We start from the raw sequence: 21889 nt of genomic DNA, 5'->3' as shown, positions 1-21889 counted from the left end.
CTTCTTAACGTCGAGTTGCCGCCGCTTTAACAGAGTCTTTAACGCCTCAAATAGATCTCGCCGCCCTCCGACAGGCGTCCTCCTCCGCGCCCGGTGACGTTTTTAAAGCCATGCTCGCGGAACTCTTCTCTCGTTGTCTGTCGCGTCTCTTTCGGAGACGTACGTAATTAACGTGAAACTGCCGCGTCCGCGTTCGCGCCCGTTTAATGCCCGCGACTTTCGTGACGACTCGCTCTCCGCCTGGCACATTGAGTTTACTAATTAACAATTCATTCGAATTTGTAAATCCTTTCATTATATCCATCACCTGTCACATTAAGCATCGTATGATTAAACTCTCTAGATACGTTATATCAGAATTTTCTACATACTTCTCCAATTTAGTAGATTTGGAGTAACTTTGATATATATGTATAAGTTACGGTTACGACGGGAGATAGGAAAAGAGTAATTAATTGTGTCATGTCGCTCGAATAGACCGTTTTAAGTCCCTCGTTCTTTTTTGGGACGTTGGCTTTTCGTAACTCTGTACATTCCCCGATGAGAAAAACAACCGAAATCGCGTTGCGATTCTGTTAAATTTTAATTGAAGATCTCTTCTGTCTGCACGTTGTAAAAGTATCGCCATGGTGGCTAATTTGTCGAGAGAGGAAGGGGCCCGGTAATGCCGTTGTCGTACAAGAGGTCCAAGGTGGAGAGGAGGACGAAGGGAGAGTCAAGATTCTTGCCTGGTTTCGTGATGGTTGTGATTCCGGTGAAGAGAAAAAGATACATGGCGTGACACGAGGGAGAGAGAAAGAAAGAGAAGCTACGGCGTGAGGAAGAAGTGGTCTCTGAGGAAAGGAAGGCGAGCAGAAAAGATAAGCCGCACAACTCAACCTTTCCTGTCGCCATCTTTTCAGTATAAACTGCATCCACGTAATTGATGGCTGCCAGCCCGTCGTAATAAATTTACGAACGTTCGTCTTTTAAGAACGTAACTGAAAATAATATGATTCGAGCCAACATTGTTTGGCGGGACATTGGTTGAAGGACGTAAATCTAAAATCACTGATAAATTTCCTCTCAAATAAAGGAAAAAACCAATTCTTTATTCATCATATTTTTGTAGCGTGTAATTCATTAATGATAGTTTAGGCAAGCGTTTAATAGCCGGCTCGATGTTACGTGTTGATTATTTTTTCGTGAATGATGTCGATGACGCATGATTAACCCTAAGTACCCTATACAGTTTCACTCGGACAGATGTAATCCTGTTTATACAGGCCGATCGTAACGATACACATACAAGATCTGTTTCTTGGAGGATTTCGGCTTCTCGGGTTCATTCAGCCCCTTTCGTTCGCACGTGTAAGCGTCCGTGCGTGTTCATACAGTCGCACACAGTCCAAACCCGCAGTGATGAGATTTTTATACATTGAAGAAATATAGAAAGATTTAACGTGAGGAAAATATGTGGAAAACATAAAATAATACAATTCCGTAAAGTTTCAATAAGCGTAGAAATTAATTAACAAGGAAACAGTTTGCGCGTAATATATATTTTATCGTAAAGCTTTTCTCCGCACAGTAAATGTAGTGAAATAAATACTATTGAAATCACTTCATCGATTATGTCACTCTGTCGTTACAAAGATCGCTACTTAAGTTGTACATGATGAAAGTTGCAAACGAGAATGCTTTCTATCTGGATAAAGTGACGAATCTTGTCAATTTCGCAAGGTTAGATTGGTGGACTATCTCTCGATTAATCATCGTGATAGGTGACATTGACTTATTATTCTTAAAAGATGCCGCTTATTTCAGGTATTTTTTTCTCTTTTGCGCGATAATGAAGATTATCGATCATGCGATAATAATAATTCAACGCGTCCATTCGTGTAGCCGATTTAAGCACGATTTAAATTAAAAGATGTTTAAATTGAAAAAAAAGTACTTTTGTATAAATTGTGGTCGAAACGTCGTGAGGCAGAAAATGGGTCGCTTAATTTTGAATTATTATTTATACTTTGTATTAAAAATGTATATTTTATTGGCACTGTGATGTAATCTCATTTCTGTTTCCAAATGTAATATATTTACGACAAAGTTTCTCTCTGTATAATTTGGATCATCCGACATTAAAATTTGAGGAAAATTAAATGTATCAATGATTACTCGCTATTATTTATGAACTCTGGGAAACTTTGACGACATAACTTTCCACTCGTGAAATTAATGTTAAATCGCGGCTAACCGGAACGGCGTAATACGCATCGTTCAAGAAATCATGCGTCGATAATAACCGCCATTTTCCGGACAACGTCAAATAAGCGTGCTTTCGCCACCCGTATCTTTTTTCATGAGTAGAAACCTACTTGAGAGCAGCGATACCATTATATAAACCACAAATATCAAGCAGTAAAGGAATCTAAGCATTCTTGTTGTCTAAGCCTTTTTCGCGAACGTCATTATACAAACCACTAATATCAAGCAATGAAAGAGTCCAAGCATTCTTACTTTCCAAGCTTTTTTGCGGATATAACCAGTAGTGCGCTCATTTATTTATAAAATAAATTACGAACTTGGAATTATTTCTCTCCATCACTGTTAAATATTAGAGAATAAAATTTGAATCAATACCTTGAGTTGAATAATTAAATAAAATTTTGTCACGTTTAACTATCATGTGTGTCTAAATTTATCATTTTAACACAAAAAGTATCATTTTAACTCCATTTGTTTAGTTAAATTAACAAAATATTAAGTAGGAGCAGTAGCGACCTATATAGGAATGGTTAAAAATAACTCGAATTGAGAGAATTTGACACTCCTGAAATTTAACAGTTGATGTGTTAGCGATTGTTTAAAAAAAAGATAGTAGGTACACGAACCCGAAGAGAAAATTCTAACGATGCTCGTATCAGGATTCGTCCAGAATCCGACACTGTTTTACTCGAGGGGTTGCCTCGCCAACGAGCGCGTCGCGAAACGATCGGCGACAAGGTGGAGCATGGAGCGCGAGAAGCGGAGGCGGGATAGGACCGTATCACGGCGACTCTTCCTGCTACCACGAGATCCGAAGGGTTTTCGCGCCGGCGGCTGCCGCGGGGGTGAAAGTGGGGTCTTAAAAGGTTCCGGTGGGAAACCCAGCAGGGCGTGAATGGCTCCAGACACGCTGGAGGTGCCCGGAACGTTTCGTTAGAGGCGAGGAGAAAAAGAGCGGGACAGAGAGAGGGCCGGAGGAAGTCGGGGAGATTCCGAGCGCACATATACACGCGCGCACACGTGTCGCGTGTTGTTATGCGTGAACGGGACACACGTGCGCGCGCGCGCATAGCATGTCCTCCAAGTCCGCCGCCGCCGCCACACACCACCGTTACACCCCACCACCACCGTTATACCACCACGAAAGTGCGCGGGGTCTTTGTTCACGAAAGTTGGGTTTACCTCGTTCTTTCGGTGCGGATCCCGCGATGCGACGCGCCGCGCCGGTCCCCTTCGCCCTTCTATTTTTGCAACGGCGCGCGACGCGCTCCTGTGATATTTCTTGTGAAAATACGCGAGCGTATTGACGCACGCTCACGGAAAATCGATGAGCACGAGAGTGTAAACAGCGTGAGCCGGAAATGGCTCAATGTTACGGAAGCGACGCCTCGAATTTTCTCACGAAGATAGTTATGCGGATGGTTCATTGTAGAGATCGAGATAATTATGCAAATCATTGAAACCGCGTAATTCGAGGCATAAACAAGACAGCTGAATACTATCGGGCGTCTTTGTAAATACCTTATACGTTTCTCAAAACAAAAGATGATTTCACGCAATTGCCTAACGATCTATAATCTATAATCTATAATCTATAATCTATAATCTATAATCTATAATATATTATCATGACGAAAAAAGCATCACGTATTGATGACTGAACTTCCGAATAAACAGGAAATCGAAGGGAATCGTCCCTATGGTATATTGCTTAACGACCGAGATACAGTTTCGTATTTTGTCGCGCGAGAAACGATGGAGGCTCCCATCGGTATATATAAAAACTTCGCCGCACGAGTCGCCGTATTTTTGTAAACGCGCCGACTATAAAATTGATAAGCGGCGCCGCGCGGGCTTTTAATAATTCACGAGAGAGGTGAAACGCTAAAACGCGAAGGAGAATCGTTTGCGGGAATAAAGTTCTCGTCAATCCTATTCATCACGCGCGCGCCGCAACGCTCCGTAGGCGTTTTCGTGGGTGATTTCGACACGGTCTACGAATAGAAAGGTATATACGTACGAGGGAGAGAGAGTCGTTTTCCGGGCTCTCCTCTCTCTCTCTCTCTCTCTCTCTCTCTCTCTCTCTCTCTCTCCCCCCCCCCGTGTGTGTAACGGAATGCGGGAGAGCTGTCGGAGAGAAGGCTTTATCAATGCAGATATACAACCCGGCTCGTCGCGGCGGCTCTCGAGCCTCCCGTCCCGTCCTCTCGAAATAACTCCGCGCCCTTGCCATATTAATTACCGGGATTCATTCCGGCCTCATTTACAATGGGCTAATTTAGCGTGAGGCAACCTCGGCGCGATCCCCTGCGCGCGAGCACGCACACATGAGAGTGACGTCTTTCTGTTTATGTGAGCTTTACGAAGCTATTAATCGTGGGAGGAATAATCGCTCACCGTTACGCGTCAAGATTGTTTCGATAAAACTAAATGCGTCGTGAAATCTATATTTCATATTTTTTTCACGTAATATATTCTTATATCCTTGCAAAGATAAAGGCGATAGTTATCGGGGAAAAAAAAAAAAAACTAATCAACGTAGAATTTTCGTACAAAGAAAAAGGAGTCGTAAAAACTCAGGTAGAACCTTCTTCTCGCCAAAAGAAGAGTACCGTTATCGACGTTTGTGAATATCGAATTTTAGGTCGCCGAAGCGATGTAAGCTAGCTAAAAAAGCACCAAGACACACACTAGAAGAAAATAAATCTTTTACATGCGTTTCTATATCGTATGTACACATGTAGTACATATGTATGTCCTTATCATGACACGTCTAATGCATATGTGCTTACGAGCAGTCATTTTATGCGTTATTTATATGTATCTACGTTGAAAAATGAAGAGAATATGAAATGAATCTGTGTGGGAGACGAAGTTTCCTACGACTGCACCCGAATATCGAAGTCATGTTCGAAACAAGTTGGAAAAGCTAATTTCTAATTTTACAAGGAAATATATGGAATCTCTGCATTATACATGCGCGTAATTATACTATGTTAATGACGTACATTTGTCTTTTGTTTTTTTTTTTCAGCTTCTGGTGAGCGGCGGGCAACCGACAACGGCGACGTCGCCGGCGATGTCAGGGGGTGCGTTGAGCCCGGGTGCCCTGTCGCCTTCGTCTACGGCGACAACGACGACGGGGGTCGGGCCCGCAGGTACCGGCGGTGCCACGACCCCCGTGGGTGGTGCCGCCACCGGGCCCGGTTGCTGCGAGAACGGTAGGCCCATGATGACGGACCCTGTAACAGGGCAAACGGTGTGCAGCTGCCAATACGACAACGCCGCGAGATTTGCGTTGGGCGCTTATCCTCGACTACCCACCGCGACTTCCTACTCCTCCTACCCCACGCCGACGCCCTCCACCACCGACCAGGGACCTTATCCCAGCATCGGCATGGATAGCTCTGCGTTCTACTCCCCACTGGTGAGTCCTTTTTCATTTTTGATTAACAATGTATCACATTAAAAATGTTAACAAACGATTTTATTTCTCAGGGTACCATTTTTTAGACATTAAAACTGTCGCTGCAATTATTATTGTCGCTTAATATATATACAAGATATATAAAGCCTTATTACATAAACCAAGATGCAATTAAGACAATGTCGTTATGAACCTTTGGACTTTAATAAATTTTTTCGACATGCAGGTTTCGCAAGACTGTTGGAAAAAAGAATAGAATTCATCGTTCCTATTAAAAGTTAGGAAATTAGTTTTTATATTTTTGCTCTATCTCAAAATTCATTCTGTTCTAAAGAGTAAAAAATCTTTTGATTTTTTTCGTATTTTTAAATTTGCTACAATATTAAAATCATATTACAAGTTTCTTGTCAGACCTACGAAAGATCATCCGGTGCTTTGCAACATGTAACGCGGCCGTTGCCGGATGCAGATTGATCGATTCGTCGTACTATAGGCGTGCCGGGCGATTATTGCTTCTCCAGTATTAACTTAAGACGGATTAGCACGTGGTGTTGCCGCGAATTAGCTTGGAATCCCGGTGACAGAACCCTCTCTCGGACGTCGGGATCGTACGGCTCCCCTCGATCGCCCCGCGCTCAGGAATTTGTGCGTCTTCGCAGGCTGGGTACCGGCTGCGTCGAATTATTCACGCGTCCCTTTCTCGAGAAGCGACTGATAATCTCGTTTAAGTTTCGATTCGCGGAAAGCGAACTCGCTCGTTACGTTCTCAAGGGGCTGCCGGTGACGAATTCGCGAGCATATGTCATCGGGAAATCCTCCTCGACCGACTGTGCGTTACTTGCATGCAATGTCTCGGTCCCAGAGAAGCCGGGAATCGAGCAAAACGCGCGTTATACCAGTTTCGCCGAATCTAAAATTCGCCACAGAATTTTATCTATAATTTCATTATGATGTAATGTCGGAAATATTCCCTGGATCGGAATTACGTCTATAAAATTAATGGCTGTTCTACTTTCAAGCAAAAGGTGTTTTGTATATACATAGCAAATGTATATGCAACAAGATAAACGATGACAGAAACACAATCTGACTAATTTTCCTCTTGTTATCCGTATTTTGCGACTGAAAAGACCGCAGAATGCATTACATTCACGCTGATAAGTACATTTGATGCCATCCCGGATTGGAAAAAAATGTAGTAGTTAATTAAATTCGAATTTATCGAATTTAATTGTGATTATACTAATTATTGGATGCTTTTAGGCGGCATTGTCGATTAATATATTCTTCGCGCGGCTAACGAGCGAGACAAAAATAGAGTTGCTATGGAGAAGAAAATCTAGGAAAAAGAAATCGTTACGAGAGATAGCTAATAATGTAGTCGGAAATTGTTCCGTTTCACGCCGCGATTTGACGGCGCGAGGATTTATATTCGCCGCAATTCATCGCGCCGCGTGTAATTTGTAGACGGGGCTTATCTCGAGTGAAATTCAGCGAATGTGCATTCGCCATCCAGGAGACACGTCTCATTCTTCATGCGTTCAATTAGCAATGTAAATTTGCAGCTGCAATTTTCTAAATCGCGTGTAAACGGCGATCTCTCATCGGCGCAACGCGGTTGGACTAACATATCATGCATTTACGAACTGTAGATGGAATCGTCATAATTCGGTAAAAAGGCAAAAAAAAAGATGCCTGTCAAGGGAATGCTACTTTCACATGAAAGCGCAATTATCGTTAAAATTAACGTTTAATACCGGCATTATGTACGGTATAATCAATCTGTAACGGCAATTTCTGTAATGGCACGGGACGGCGTGCCATTGACGCGTGTGCCGTAAATGTGTCATTACCTTGTATAATCAGATAATACGTATAGCTATCTCTATCTCTACAGCGCATTTTCATTTTCACGAGTCGCGCGATATTTGTACGACTGAAAAAGCTATCGGCTTTTTGATGTTGCCGCGTAATCAGTGCATGCTCTGGTCAGATAAACGCTGATACCCGACACAGACCCTTATCTGAAACAGCAGAGCGCGGACAAATGGTGCGATATGTCCTGCAATTTTGTATTCTTAAGAATTGTGTCGTATCGAATATCGATTTGATATACTTATTTTGCAAATTAATTTAGACTGCCGTATATCACAGCGCAGTCTATATAATCTGCAATTTAACATGGATATCGGGATTTACCATAATACTCATTAAAATTTGCCGTATCATTTCAGTCAGCTTCACGTGATAATAATATCACGAGGTTAACTTATTTAATAAACATGCTTGGCAGATTGTGTGTGTGTGTGCATGTATACACGCTAGTTCATAAGTTTAATATTTTACAGATATATATCATTAGATCTGAATATTTGTCGCGGAATTAGCTGAAAAACTGAGAGACTGTCGATAATATCGATTCGTAGTGACATAGGAATGTGTTACGCAGTTCCATCTTAGAAAATTAATCAATTCAAATTAAAATAGCAAATGATTAACGTACATCTCTATTTTGAATTATACATCTGTTTTGACATATATATTGATATATCAAGCATGCACGGAAATGCCTTCGAAATGCTTTTTCTGAGGCGAGAGGCCGTCGATGTTTTTCTCCCCCCTTTTTTATTCATAAATAAAATTCTTGCACAGAAATATATTCCGCATATGACATTCGCGAATCTCGCTTATCGTGCGGATGCGCTAAACGAGATCGTCTCCGTCAAACGAATTGGCGATGAAGGAAGGGAAAGAGGCGGACACCGAAAGGATGGGGAAGTAGGGAGAGGAGAGTGCTCTCATCGCTCTCGCGAACGAGTTTATAGAATCAATACGCGGGATGCCATGAAACAGGGACGGGAGCCGCACGGGGGATACCGCGGCGGCGGGAGTGCGCGAACGCGAGAAAGGACGACGAGAGGAGGACGTAGCTGCGCAAGATAGGGGAGCAACGGTAGACGGAAACCTCTTCTCATCAGCCGACGGATTCGTCTTATTTCACATAGCGACGTACGGTCGGCGTAACGGATTCCGAGAGAGATTCGCTCTGGCGACATTTTCCTCGGGAATGCCGCCGCACACGGCGTCTCGCGCTTTGAATGATGTTTCTCTTTGTGTTTTCTTTTGATGTTTTGCGCTTTATTCAAATTGTCTGTGGTACAGAACGGTTGTATTTCAGACACTGTAACTTTAACACAGTGAGAATTTTTTATGTATCGTTAATACTGCGTGAGAGATTCTGCCAAGATAGATATCAGTAAATATTTTTTTCGCGAAATAGAAATTTATCTTATCGAGAATGCGCATAATACCAATAACATAAAAGTAGCAAATTGAATACTTGTCGGTTTTTTTCTTGGTGCTCGTTTTGACGGAATATCAAGCCACCTGATTGATAATGAAAATGCTCGTTATTCTGCAATATTAATAGGAGCGACAGCGTGATGCAAAACGTATGAAACTTGGATATTCATTGAACGACGTTAGTATATATCAATATATATAGCAATATTACGCGGTTGTGGAGAAGAAGCACGTATGTCTGCCGCAATACGAAAGTCGTAACGTTTCGATTCGCGATATCGTGTGTTATTTTACGGCCCATTGAAAAGCGTAACACGCGTAGCTTTCTTAATCGTAGATTGTTACGCTTTTATAATTGGCACTTAAACGCGGCTGGCGTCCAATATTGCCACGTGCAACGTGCGTTTAGTGCGCGTGTACATCCACGAGTAATACATCGGAAATTGCGTGAAATTATTGCAGAATCCTTATATTTACGAATTTATCAATTTACGAATGCGATTTCGACTCATGATTTCTTCACCAGTTCGTAATTTTCAAATTCTCTCGTCGACAGTTTCTGTAAAAGATCCCGTACAAGAATGGAAAATTTTTGATAGCGTTCGCACAACATTGAAGAAGCATTGAAGTAGTTGTACGTGTATTTAAGTACACTAGAGTATATATAGATAATAATAATTGTTGACAGTGTTGTTATGCGGTTATCATTCTGCACATAGATAGTCGATCGCGCCGTTGAGTTCCGTTGTAATTGAGACTGATGAGCCGAAAGACGAAGGGATCCTCCCTCGCGCGTATTGGTTTAATCCTGGCCATCCGAAACCCCAAAAATGCCATTTGTCGCGCGAGACGGCGGGACGCGCGTCATAGTTTTGCATCTTTATCGGCATAAATTGCAGTCCGGCCGGTCAATCGTTCGTGGAATTTCAACGCCGTGGCGTAATTTGGCGCACGCGACCATCACTTTCAGCAGTTGGGTGACGAACGATAGAACAGGGTGTAGTCCGGAATGTCATAAGCGTCTGACTGCCGAGAATTTTGAGTATTTTGACGATGGGTTGCATTGTCCTTTTTGTTCATATCGAGATGATATCGTCAATGAATGAACAATACCGATTATGTGACAATTAGTAAATTTTTCAGGAGAGACGAAAAACTGTGCCAAATGTGAAATATACAACAACTGTCTATGTACCTTCTTGAATGAACATTGAAACATCTGTAAATAATATATCTGGGACAAAAAATCTATATAGAATGAGAGTGCGGAACAATCAAAGCCAAAAAGTGCATTTGCAGAAAAATGTCACGTGGTATTGTTTATTCATAGACGATATCGTTTATCAGAAAAATGAAAGAGAAACGTTGAGTGAGAAGCTTGCCCTGTTAAAAAAGTCGCTCCCGCTTTGCGTCGCGAGCGTTATGGTTCAAGCGACAAAGCGTTCGAATATTAAGAGAAAAACATATTTTTTTAATGATTATATTATTAATTATTATATAATCTCTTGAAAAATTGTATACAAATCAAATATATTTTAATAATATATTTTAATTACGTAACTAAAAGCGAAACAAACGTTTCTTATATTATATAAATAGCTACGGAAGATATAAATATGATATATTTTATTTCATAATTTCCATGTTTTTTTATATTTTTCATCGTGCTCACTGTAATCGTTTGTTTTTCTTTTTCTTCGTTTGCGTTTCTTCCTTTGATCTTTTTCATCGGATAGTTAAGCAGGAAGCACGTGCCGCTGACGATGCAACTCGTCGGACCGATTCGACGGGCATTATAATATAATAAGAATCAAATTAGCATTGAATGAAGGGTGACGCGATGGATTGTCGAAAATGCCCTATAAGAATTCTATAAGACTCACAATGTACAAAGTAACTTATTAAAAAAAGGAAATATAAAACACAGAAAACGTTATTCATATCGTACGAATAAATATAAATAAATATTACTTGAAAATTTTAAGCGACATCATTCTAAATTATATCTAGAAATTGCACCAATTGTTGTTCACAAGACAATCGACATGAAATAAATGCATAATTTTAAACAAATTACGTACATTTTTGTATCGAATAGAGTAGCACGCGGATAGAGAATAAAAAAGTATTTTGTCATAGAATATATACGGATTTGCACTTTTAAAGCACCTCGTATAGGAGACAATTATAGGCGCTATTGCATTAACTTCATGGACTGTGTCGAGCCCACAGCGACACAGGATATCAAGTTAGAGCCACCTCGCCGTCGCGCCCCCTAATGCGCCGCATACGTCGCAAGATTTGGGGCGCAACACAACGATTATTGCTACCTTAATACAGGCGTGCTCGTATAATCGGTTAAACCGGCGACCGGTGACCCTGTGTGACTGTGCACAGTCGTAACAATAGTCCAAAGCGTCGACGTCGGACCACCCGCAGTTCGCCATTAAAGCCGCTTCTGAAAAGAAGAGAAATAAAGACGAAGATACGCGCACACACACACACACACACACACACACACACACACTAACACGTGTGCCCTGGACTCCCTGAAGAGGGAGACTCACGGCGAAGTGGGACTAAGGACCGAGAGCAAGGTGAAAGAAAGGCGAGAGGGAGAACCAAGGACACCCGTTAGGGCCTTCGAAAATCGAAGGGGTAGGGGCGAGCGGAGAATTAAGAAGGTGAACGCCGACGACGATGAAGACACGGCGACGACGACGACGACGACGACGACGACTAGATGTAACACGAAACTCCATGGCGCCAAAGAAACCACTCCTAAGCCGCTGCACTAATAATATCCCCCATTGTGCTACCATTAGCCGCGTAACGTGCCGCCACGTTCCCTCTCTTTTCTCACCTGCGCTCCTCTCTCTCTTTCTCGCGTTCTCTTTTCCACTCTTTTCTCTCATATCTCATGTCCTTTCCCCCAACTCTTCGCTCGCCCTGTACTGCATGCCTTCACAATGCATCGTGTGACAATATTATATACCGACTAACGTATGTCCGCGATTATGTTTTAGGGGTACTTGGTTAAACCCCTCGGCCACCTTTCATTTGCCTCTTAAACCCGTCGGGATGATCAGATGAGAGTCAAAGATGATTGAAAGATTTCTTTCAGAGACATTTATATTCTGCTCGTATAATTTAATCTCTTCAAAACTATTATACAAACCGCACACCGTGTATTCAGATAAAATATTATACGAGTATTTATACGATCGCTACGACTTCTTGTGGCTTTCCAGTTTATCAGCGAAAATTGAGATGGATTGGATTGAACCTCGAAAGGATTTCTAGACAGGCTTGCGATAATCTCCCTCAGCATGCAGAACATAATCTGCAGCATTAACTATAATGGATCGGTATAGTTTCCTGAATCGCTAGTGTCACGCGAGGATCGATATCGCGCGCGCGCGATCGATATCGTGTTGTTTCTTTTTTTAATTTTAACGTCGCGATAGAAAGATATCATGTCGATAGCATGTTTACATTGTAGGAGAATTTATATGCGCGATGCAGCGACGTATACTCTAAATAAATTAGCGCTTATCATGCACTCTGCTCTTGCAGGGTAATCCGTACGGGCTGAAGGACGCGACGGGGATGGGCATGACGGCGGACATGGGTGCTGCCTGGGGCACGGCCGCCCTTCAACCTGCCGCCACGGGTTACTACCCTTACGATCCAACCCTGGCCGCCTACGGGTAAGTTTATCGCCAGGTTTCATGGTCTCTCGGCTCCATTAGATTAAACTACTACCGAAAGAGAGAGGGAGAGAGAAAGAGAGCGCCGAGCTCCCCTCTCACCCCTGTCCTGTTACCTCCGCGCGCCGCCATTAAAACAAGAGTCACGATTCCGTCGTACTGCTTGCCACGTATATTCCGTTGGAAACGTTTCTGCGCGACGGCGGTTATCGTTATCGCGAATCCGTAATATCTCCCCCTTGGTCGTGCACCTGGAGAAGCACACCGTTTGTGGTGTAGTATGGACCGTTAAAATCGCGCTAGTCGTATCGGCGAGATGAGAGCCGCAGCGCTGTTCGATAGAGACTGTAGCCGGCGTACGAGTAACTTTTACGTTAATACGATGTATGCCAGATATTCATCCGACTTAAACGTCCATCTTTAATCTCGTTTAATCGCGAAGATAAACAGATATAGCTTGTCTGCACAAGTTGATCGAGTGTACCTACATTAATACGGTAGCGTCTGACATAATCGTCATCGATCGGCGTGACATTCGGCCGAAGTAGTTGCCGCGATTTCCGAATTCTGTCGAACTCGAAGGGGTTGAAGGTACCGGGCGCTCGAGTTAGGCCAAACACGACGGACGGCTACAAAATGGCTGTAGGCAGCCGAGTGGGCGTATATAATGGAGGCTTCCAGGTTGGACGTGTGTACATACGTACACACTAGCGTATACGCGTACACATATACACAGCTACATATATCGCCACATCGCGAGCGTAGGGAGAGGAGCAGTAGGTCTCTCTCCGTAGGAGAGCGAGTGAGTGAGTGAGTTTATTGATTAGCTTCCTCCCCGGGGTTGGCTCGCTCGTTCGCCAGGCCTCTCTCTGCTTTACTCACCACTCTACTCTCGGGCTCCGCGTGTTTTCTTTCTCGCTCTATCCCCGTCTGCATCGCTTTCCCTCTTTCGCTCTAAATCCCTCTCTATCTCTCCCTCTCTTCTTTCCGCCCGTTCCTCCCGCACTCCCTCGCGTACTCGTCTACTCCCTTTCGACTACTTCCTCGGCCACCTCCGTATCCTCCGAACGAGTCGGCTCCCACAGGTGCTTTACTTGCTTCGCTTAGCAACCCTCGTGTCCGCCTGGCGAACACACACACATACACACGTACGTTCATGCTCGACGTTCAGGAATAGGCAAGCGCGCTGTGACTCACGCAACGGGAGACTTCTCCCTTCCTCTTCCCGAGCCACCCCTTCGGGGTGGTTGTATAGTCTGCATGTGCTCGGCGGCGGCGGTGGCGGTGGCGGCGCCTACCAGAGAAACTCCGACGGTAGGCATTGTTTATCGTGGAATTCAGCGCCCTTACTGCTTCGCTCTCTCACCACCTCTCCTGGACAAGCCTCTATTAATTTACTTGCTTAATAATACGACGGCCGCTCTCTCGCTCGCTTCTCCCTCATCTCCGCCCGGTCGCTCTCTTCCCTTAACAGGTTACTACGTGCCCCCGTCACTTTCGACACCGTCGGGCCGCTATTGTTTTAGGCAGCGTTGAAAGTTGCGGATTGTGCTGTATGATTCAAGAAGGGGGTATCCCGCGCGAGGCCCGAGGGTGTAAATTGAAGCGGCTCGATTGAAACGCTCCGACGCGAACGCTCTGATTACAGGAAATGAGAAATATGTCGTTTACTGGCTCCGCGAAAGGGTTCCTTTGGGGACACTTCGATTCCGAAGTGTCTCTTTTTTTCTGTTGTCTTCGCGTAAATTGATTGATTCCTCCGTTTTCCTTCATTCGCGCCGTTGCACAATCTCGCGAACTTATAATGCTTTGTTATTTGTTACTGAATGATAGATGAGTATGTCTGTTTGCTCTTTGTGCGATAAAACAATATAGTACGTTAAATTGTGTGTTATTAAATGTAAATTTAAATATCAGAGACAATTGTCGTGTAACTTTGAATAACGCGAAACGTTAACATAATATACATAATATAAGAAATATATATTATATGGAATAAAATTTCTTTTCTTTCTTTATATTTAGATCATTATACAGGAAATCTTGCATATTTCACGAAGCTCTATAGTTGTACTGCCGCTCTTTTTATCCATTAAAAGATAGGATACAGTGTCAGCGAATGCTGCAATGATACTATCTTAATTTTAACCCGATCGGGAGATACCGCTTTTTACTATCAACGATCACTTATAGACATTGCGTTGCGATCATAGAAACGCGCGGTCTTTTTCTCTTTGATGATTACCTTTGATTTCCCGTAACCGGTTACTTATTCGCGTTCCTTTCTATCTATCTCTTTTCTATCATCTGGAGCTGCCTGAAACGGTATCTAATACTATATAGAAAAATCGCTCGACATGTCGGCGTATAGAGCACGTACGCGAGAACGTGCGCGTTTTATTGACCGACAAGGTAAAAAAATTTTCCACCGAGATTCTCTCGCTCCGTGTTACAATTCGTTTAAAACAAAAATCGAGCATCGAGGTTACTCGCATATAGTACAGTTCCATAATTTCTCTGATTATCGAACTGGTTGCTATACTCTCTGTCGCTGTCTATCCCGTCTTGCCCTAATGTGTAAGGAAAAGGCTGCAAAGTTGATGATTATAGACATATCGGTCTATCGTAGAACGCAGCGATTGCGCGAGTACAGGGGGCGGATCTTGTCGATAGCAGTACGGAGCAAACGCAGCCGTAAGCTATTATACGCGATTGCACAGAAGAGAGGGTGTATGTGTGCGAGAGCGAGAGCGAGAGTGAGTAAGAGAGAGAGAGAGAGAGAGAGAGAGAGAGAGAGAGAGAGAGAGAGAGAGAGAGAGAGAGAGAGAGAGAGAGAGAGAGAGAGAGATGTAGTAGATTGGCTGGGTGGAAACGTTTGCACATCCGAACCCGGGCGTAACTATTGAAGCTACCTATATATATAATACACACACACACACACACACACACACACACACACACACACACACACACACACACACACATACACACGGTTATATCAGGCTGGAGGACGTAATTACGCGCGTTCTGCCAATATTGGTTAACCTTTCGAGGTTGACGCTACCATATGCAAAGCCTCTAATGAGTCGCTCGAGTGCTGCCAGTGTCTAGCATTACGCGCTCCTCTGTGCACCCTTTCGCATCGTTATTATCTCCCTTAGAGAAGGAATTTCTACCATTTCGATCCTATTTCGACCTCCACCTTTCCCTGAGTCTGCCGACAATTTCGTCTCGCATATGTGATACGCCTCTCTCCGTCCTTTCACTCTCACGAACGGTGCACCTTCTAAATTGACGTTGATCTCCAACCTACGCAGAAATACAGCGATGTGATAACTGAGAGTTCATTTTGTTATTGCGCGAAATCCATTTGCCGAATCCAATATCGCATAACGTCAACATTAATTGATTATCAGCCTTTTGACGAGCGATTGACTGACAATAAGAAATATATACATATTCGTTCCTATTTGTTACCGTTAGCGTCGGTTTAAAGATATTTTTAAATTATCGAGGATATTTTTTTAAATAAGTCACTCAAAATGCCAGTTCGGATTAATTATTGAAATGCACACGTACATCGAGGTACATTTGATATTTGTATGTTTATTGATCACACGTTAAAAATCTACGTTGTGCTCTTGAAGGACGCGCGTCGCACGATTTTACTTTAGCATCGACAAAGAGACGATAAGAGCGTGTCGGAGAATTTTATGATAGCAGATAGCGCCATTCACTCGCAATCTACTAGTCCGTGATCTCTCGCATTATGAGCACAACACTTAGATCTTTATACATCCGGCTTCGTGTTTACAATCCTTCAGAATATGTAAACTTCATATTTATAAAAACTTAAGCACGCCTATTACGCATACTTGCCATTTCCATTTCAAGTAATTATATGTGTCACGAAATCGCGATGCTCGCAAGACGCAACGTAAACATCTTTCTTCTTTTCTATCTTATTGGACTTTTGCTTGCGCCTCTTTAATTCACAACAAAACTTGACTCGTATCACATATCAATGTTTCCGTATCATCGTGAGCATCGCGACTCGCGAATAACGGCAGGATTTTTTTCTCGAACCAACCGCGTTGAGATATGCTGCAAGGAGGAGGGAAGATTGGACTGGTCGTTGCGCATTCGCCAAGTTTTTACTTTGCTTCAATTCGTCGTCGCATCTGCATCGTCGCATATACAAGACCGCGCGATCGCATCCGAGCGATTCTCTCCCGGCACGCAACGGTACACTTAGTATGTAAATGCCGATGCGAACTCGTTGTGTATGTAGATAATTGCGCGGCGCAGCGCCGGCGCGGCCCCGGCATGTGGGAGGCAGTCGAAATTGCGCATATTAACGAAGGGGGCGAACTTTGATTATATCTGCAAGCTCTTGTATCGTCCGCTGTCGATTTCTGACGAGTCCCCGTTTCGAAACGCGGACTGTTATCTTCCTCCGCGAATTTATTAACTTTCTCTCCTTTTTAACATTGTTCAATCGTACCGGCATGGACAACTGTTATATGATGCTTCGTAACGTTGATAATTTAAAAAATATTAGAGAGCTTTTTCTCTATCCTGCTTCGTGAAAGAAAGACATATCCGCAATAGAATAAATAATTTTCCACCGTAATACGGTGCGTTTTATTGTTTCGTCTTTCGCCATATGGTCGCAACTGCTTCAACGGCGAACACGGAAGCCTATCGAAATCGATAGGAGTCCTTCGAGGACATGGCCGCTTTCTTGCGGTAGCAGCAGGAGGAACGCGGCCTGGAGAGCGGAGAAAAAAAGGAGAAAGAAAAGAAAGAAACGTGGAAGGTGGAAGTCGAGGAGAGGCTCGTTTTACTGGCGACGTATCCCGGCGGCCGCCTTTCCCTTGTACGAGGGAGTTTAATAGAGGGTGAAACGTCCTCCACCTTCTTCGAGTCAGCCTCCTGCGGATTGCCGTTTCTATCCCCATCGATGCGGTCATCTCGGTAATCTCGGATGCGGATCGCAGTAGTAATCGGAGGGTAGTGTATGGGGCAGGGGGTTGCGCAGCCTTGTGCTCGTTGAGTGAAAGCGGGAGCCTAATAATTCGCCGTTCGTTCGACTTACCACGATTTCCGCTTTTCTCTTTCTCGGTCTTCGACTTCCTTCCCGCGTGTGTGTCAAAACGATTTCTCCAATCCGACCGCCGCGCCGCCCGTCGCGCGCTCGTCTAATTCGATTACATAAAGTGGAAATGGAAACCTGACAACGGGGTTATTTTTAACAGCGTTCTCAATCGCCACAACAAAAATAAAGGGTCTGCGATCGACGATTATATACGCAACGTCAGCAGGGAAAATCGCCGCATCGTAAATCGAGTAACACGGGTTGATCGTCATTTATCTACAGTATTTACTTAAATCTCTATTATTTTTCACATTTGTAAAATTCTCATAAATCATTAGGAATGTTATTCCGAAAATTTATCGATTATCAATATCTTTCAATTGTCGTTTGCCTGCACTCGACGTCGATACTACGAAATTTTCATTCCCTAGCCTGACGAGCAACAGCAGCAGGTATCTCGTCAGGATGCGTTCCGCTCGAGGCAAAACATTGTTACTAACCACCACCATCGCCGCTATCGTGAACCACTGTGCCTCTTCCATCGTTTCACAGCCGATGGATCGTCGATAGGTATTTTAGTATATAACAGTTCCTACCTATAACATACTCGCACATCGGGTTCTTCGTAAGGGAGAACGAGGGGAGGAATGGAAGAGAGAGGCGAGAGGAGTAGACGAGACTGAGCGACCGAGCGAGAGGGGATCGATCGAATCGCCATTACGGCGAGTGAGTGCCGGGGGTGCACGATGGAATCACGCCGCCGCTGGGGGTTTATTCCCCGTATATATTTGCCGGAGTATCACCCTCGACCCAGTAGGATGCCGCCCCCCCTATCCCAGAGGGGTTTAATGTTCAGCAAGGTGGAGAGAAAGAGAAAGGGAGGGAGAGGTGGAGGGAAAGAGAGAGAAAGAGGCACGGATCTAGGAAAGCCGAGGGCTCGTGCAGAGCACTTCGGACTTGCCAAAATCTGCGGGGAATTCGCACCCTCGACACGATACCACTTCTCGAGTGGAGTGGCCCGTTTCGACAAATATGGAACAATAGTTACCTTCTGGCAGGCGAGCCTTGCTTAACGGCGATTACTCAATCGTTAATAATGCATTTGACGTTTATTAGCGAGATGCGACTACTAATCTTGGTGTGATTTACAAAAAAAAATAGATGTGTGTTAGATTGTAATATTTATATACACACACATGTATTAATTAATTAGCGGTCAACTGATAATGAAAATAAAGTGACGGGCGTGCAAAAATATCTTCTACAGTATTCTGAGTTCTTTATCGGTTTCCTTCATATCGCACTTCCTGTTTACAAGCTGCTGCTTACTCAAGTGTAACGGAATTTTTAAAGAATATCTCTCTCTCTCTCTCAGAAGACGTCTCATTGTAAGCTGTCTTTTTCGTTGTCTTTTTCAGGTATGGCGCTGGGTACGACCTGGCCGCGCGGCGGAAGAATGCCACGAGGGAGTCGACGGCAACCTTGAAGGCTTGGCTGAACGAACACAAGAAGAACCCGTATCCGACGAAAGGCGAGAAGATTATGCTAGCTATCATCACAAAGATGACGCTGACCCAAGTCTCAACTTGGTTCGCGAACGCGCGGAGACGTCTCAAAAAGGAGAACAAGATGACCTGGGAACCGAAGAACAAGACGGACGACGATGACGACGCGGTGCTCACCGATTCTGAGGATAATAAGGAAAAGGACGATCTCGCGTCGGACAACAGGAGCGACCGGGTCGGCGAAGAGGCGAGGCGGGGCCTCGACGATACCGGTAAGCCTTTTTTCCTTTCCACGCATGATATCCGTTGCCCGACAGCGAGTCAGAATTCATTATTCAGTGAGACGCTGCCTCCAGATACGAGCCGTCACGTTTTCACGTCGCTATATCTGCGAGAACGATTTAGAAAATTGCTCGTAGTCGCGGGGCGTGCTGACGTTAACACGCGAAATCTTAGTTTGCGCCGCTAACAGGACTGCGAAGTACGAAGTGAAATGAAACGAGGGGCGTGTCTGCTAACGTAGCTGCAGAAAAAAATGCTGGGAGAGTAATAATAATATTCAAAACGGCTAGCCAGCAGCGTCTGCTTCGAGAGACAGTCTTCGAGAGAGAAAGAGAGAAATTGCGGCGGCGCAGTATAATATTCGCAGTATAATTCGTCGTTGGTGCTATGAGAGAATTTCTATTGTTAGAAACGTCTGATTATTATCAATATTACGAGAAGCTCCGTCGGCCGGAGCTGGAATCGTTTCTCGAAGGTAGGTCCGGCGCGAGCAAGGCGAGCCGATCTCTTTGACTTCGGAATGTCGATAGCGTGTTTTTCTCGCGTGACTAGTTTCCCCGATATCGAATACCTATCAGCTGGCGTTTCTCGTATTGCTCAAGTATGTATTTCGCTCACAATGAGTCCGGACTTACGACTTCAATACGGGCGGTCGTCAGTTGTTTCCGAGGTTTCTAAAGATTGCCTGAATCTTTTCGAAAAAAAATTCTCATGTACCGTTCCTGGATACCTTCCAAATATATCTTCGCTCTGTGCTTCGACCGAGAGAGAGATCGATGATAGGGCTTTTAGCCTTGTCGCCCGCGTACCTGTCGTTCCTCGATAGCTCCTGTGGGTCGCCCATCAACCGTGAATTTTTACGGCCGACGATTCCAAGATACGCGGCTGCAGATTTCGGTTCGTTTCGACGCTCGATTCACCGCAAGCACCGTTGCACATGCTCATTAAGGACCCGAATGCCACGACTCGTTTTCCAAATAGTGATTCGGATATCGAAGATATTCGTATCCCGTGGGCGATTCGCTCGTCGAGGCGCATTTCTTCGCGCGGCGACGACCGGAAACGGCGAGTTAGAAATTCGCAGCGAAACGGAGCACGCGGTGCGGATCGGAGCGGATTCTACATCACGGGGGCGGACATAATGGTTCACATGTGGGTAAACACAGTGACGGGTTGCGGGTTGCCGCGCGAAGAGATTAATGGCCCTCGGTTTGGTCCCCCGGTGAATCGGGCCGACGCCGTTGGTATTGGTACTGGGCACCCCGGGCTCGACCTGCTTGCCCGTGTGCTTGCCGCGGACGTGTAGGTGTATATACGGCGCGCGAGGAGCACAGATCTGTGAGAGGAGCACGTAATTGTATGCGTGCGCGCGTGCAAGAGGGAGAGTGTGTCCAGACTGAATAGCCATCCGTAGAACCATATCCACTCCGTGCTACGGAATCTATGTAATACATGTATGTATATCTATATATATATATATATATATATATATATATATATATATATATATATATATACACACACAGACATATACATATACAAACATACATTGTGAATGTATATACATACACACGGGAGAACGCTGGTTCGAGGTACGGTGATGTATCGGCGCCCGCGGCGAGACGAATGGTACAGACCCTCCTATGGCCACCATTACCCCACCGCACATTGGCCAATATCGGATATCCATCTCTCTCTCACTCTCACTCTGCTTCTCCTTCGACTCGCTCTGTCGTGCGCTCTCGTCGTCTCAATCTCTCTCCTGATCCAGGACACCTAGATCCTGCTACGTCACGCGTCCTGCAATGGCTCGATCGTAATTTCAAAGGACCGGCTCGAGCGAAGGAGAGCATTCCGACGATGCACTGAAAACGACTGACGAGAACCGATGGGAAATTGATTCGTCTCGCCGGTTCTTCCGGGTAAAGGCGTGAAAGTACAGATCTTTTACCTCTAAAATTTTCGTGGTTCTCTTCTTCCTATATAAATAGTAGGAACGTGTATCGACACTTCGGTATGTGAACGGATATACACGTACACGCCTTCGCTCGCTCTGTGCCGGTGATCTTTAGAAATTCAAAGGGGAGCTTTTCGCGCGCTCATGAATTTCTACGCCGAGCCGCTGAGGAAGATAGGTCACACGGACTGTCAGCCACCTATGCGGCGAGGGTTGAAATATTCGTATTCAAGTAGAATATATATTCAAACTCTCGGGCTTTTGGAGCCCGACTATTGTTACATAAAGTTAGACACGCGGGCAAGGTCGGTCTCTCTTGTAAATCACCGAAATATAACATCGGAATAGAAAAATTATTAT

The 21889-nt window shown here is 44.4% G+C and overlaps 1 protein-coding gene and 1 long non-coding RNA gene across 4 annotated transcripts in view; one reads left to right on the top strand and one right to left on the bottom strand.

The window, feature by feature from the left end:
• The window catches only part of LOC143894610 (uncharacterized), a 279902-nt gene that overhangs the window by 25246 nt on the left and 232767 nt on the right, over positions 1-21889 (bottom strand). The window contains exons 5-6 of one of the 2 annotated variants that reach the window (XR_013256130.1): positions 11308-11435; positions 8883-9999 (exon numbers count right to left, since the gene is read on the bottom strand). The exons of the other annotated variant lie outside the window; for it this stretch is intronic. This is a non-coding gene — a long non-coding RNA (uncharacterized LOC143894610). Of the gene's footprint in view, positions 1-8882; positions 10000-11307; positions 11436-21889 lie in introns of those variants that run through there. 2 annotated transcript variants of the gene reach the window in all.
• Positions 1-21889, top strand: part of LOC143894578 (homeobox protein caupolican) — a 49433-nt gene that overhangs the window by 25301 nt on the left and 2243 nt on the right. For both annotated transcript variants that reach the window (XM_077400963.1, XM_077400964.1), the window contains exons 2-4: positions 5282-5674; positions 12554-12687; positions 19204-19562. In XM_077400963.1, the coding sequence (XP_077257089.1) occupies positions 5282-5674; positions 12554-12687; positions 19204-19562 (886 nt within the window). The remainder of the gene's footprint in view (positions 1-5281; positions 5675-12553; positions 12688-19203; positions 19563-21889) is intronic.

Source organism: Temnothorax americanus, unplaced genomic scaffold (genome assembly GCF_048541705.1).
Source record: "Temnothorax americanus isolate GAGA-0224 unplaced genomic scaffold, ASM4854170v1 Scaffold14, whole genome shotgun sequence".
In the NCBI taxonomy this organism is placed as follows: Eukaryota; Metazoa; Arthropoda; class Insecta; order Hymenoptera; family Formicidae; genus Temnothorax; species Temnothorax americanus.
Note: the sequence above shows the minus strand (reverse complement) of the source record. Positions and strands in the feature narration are given on the sequence as shown.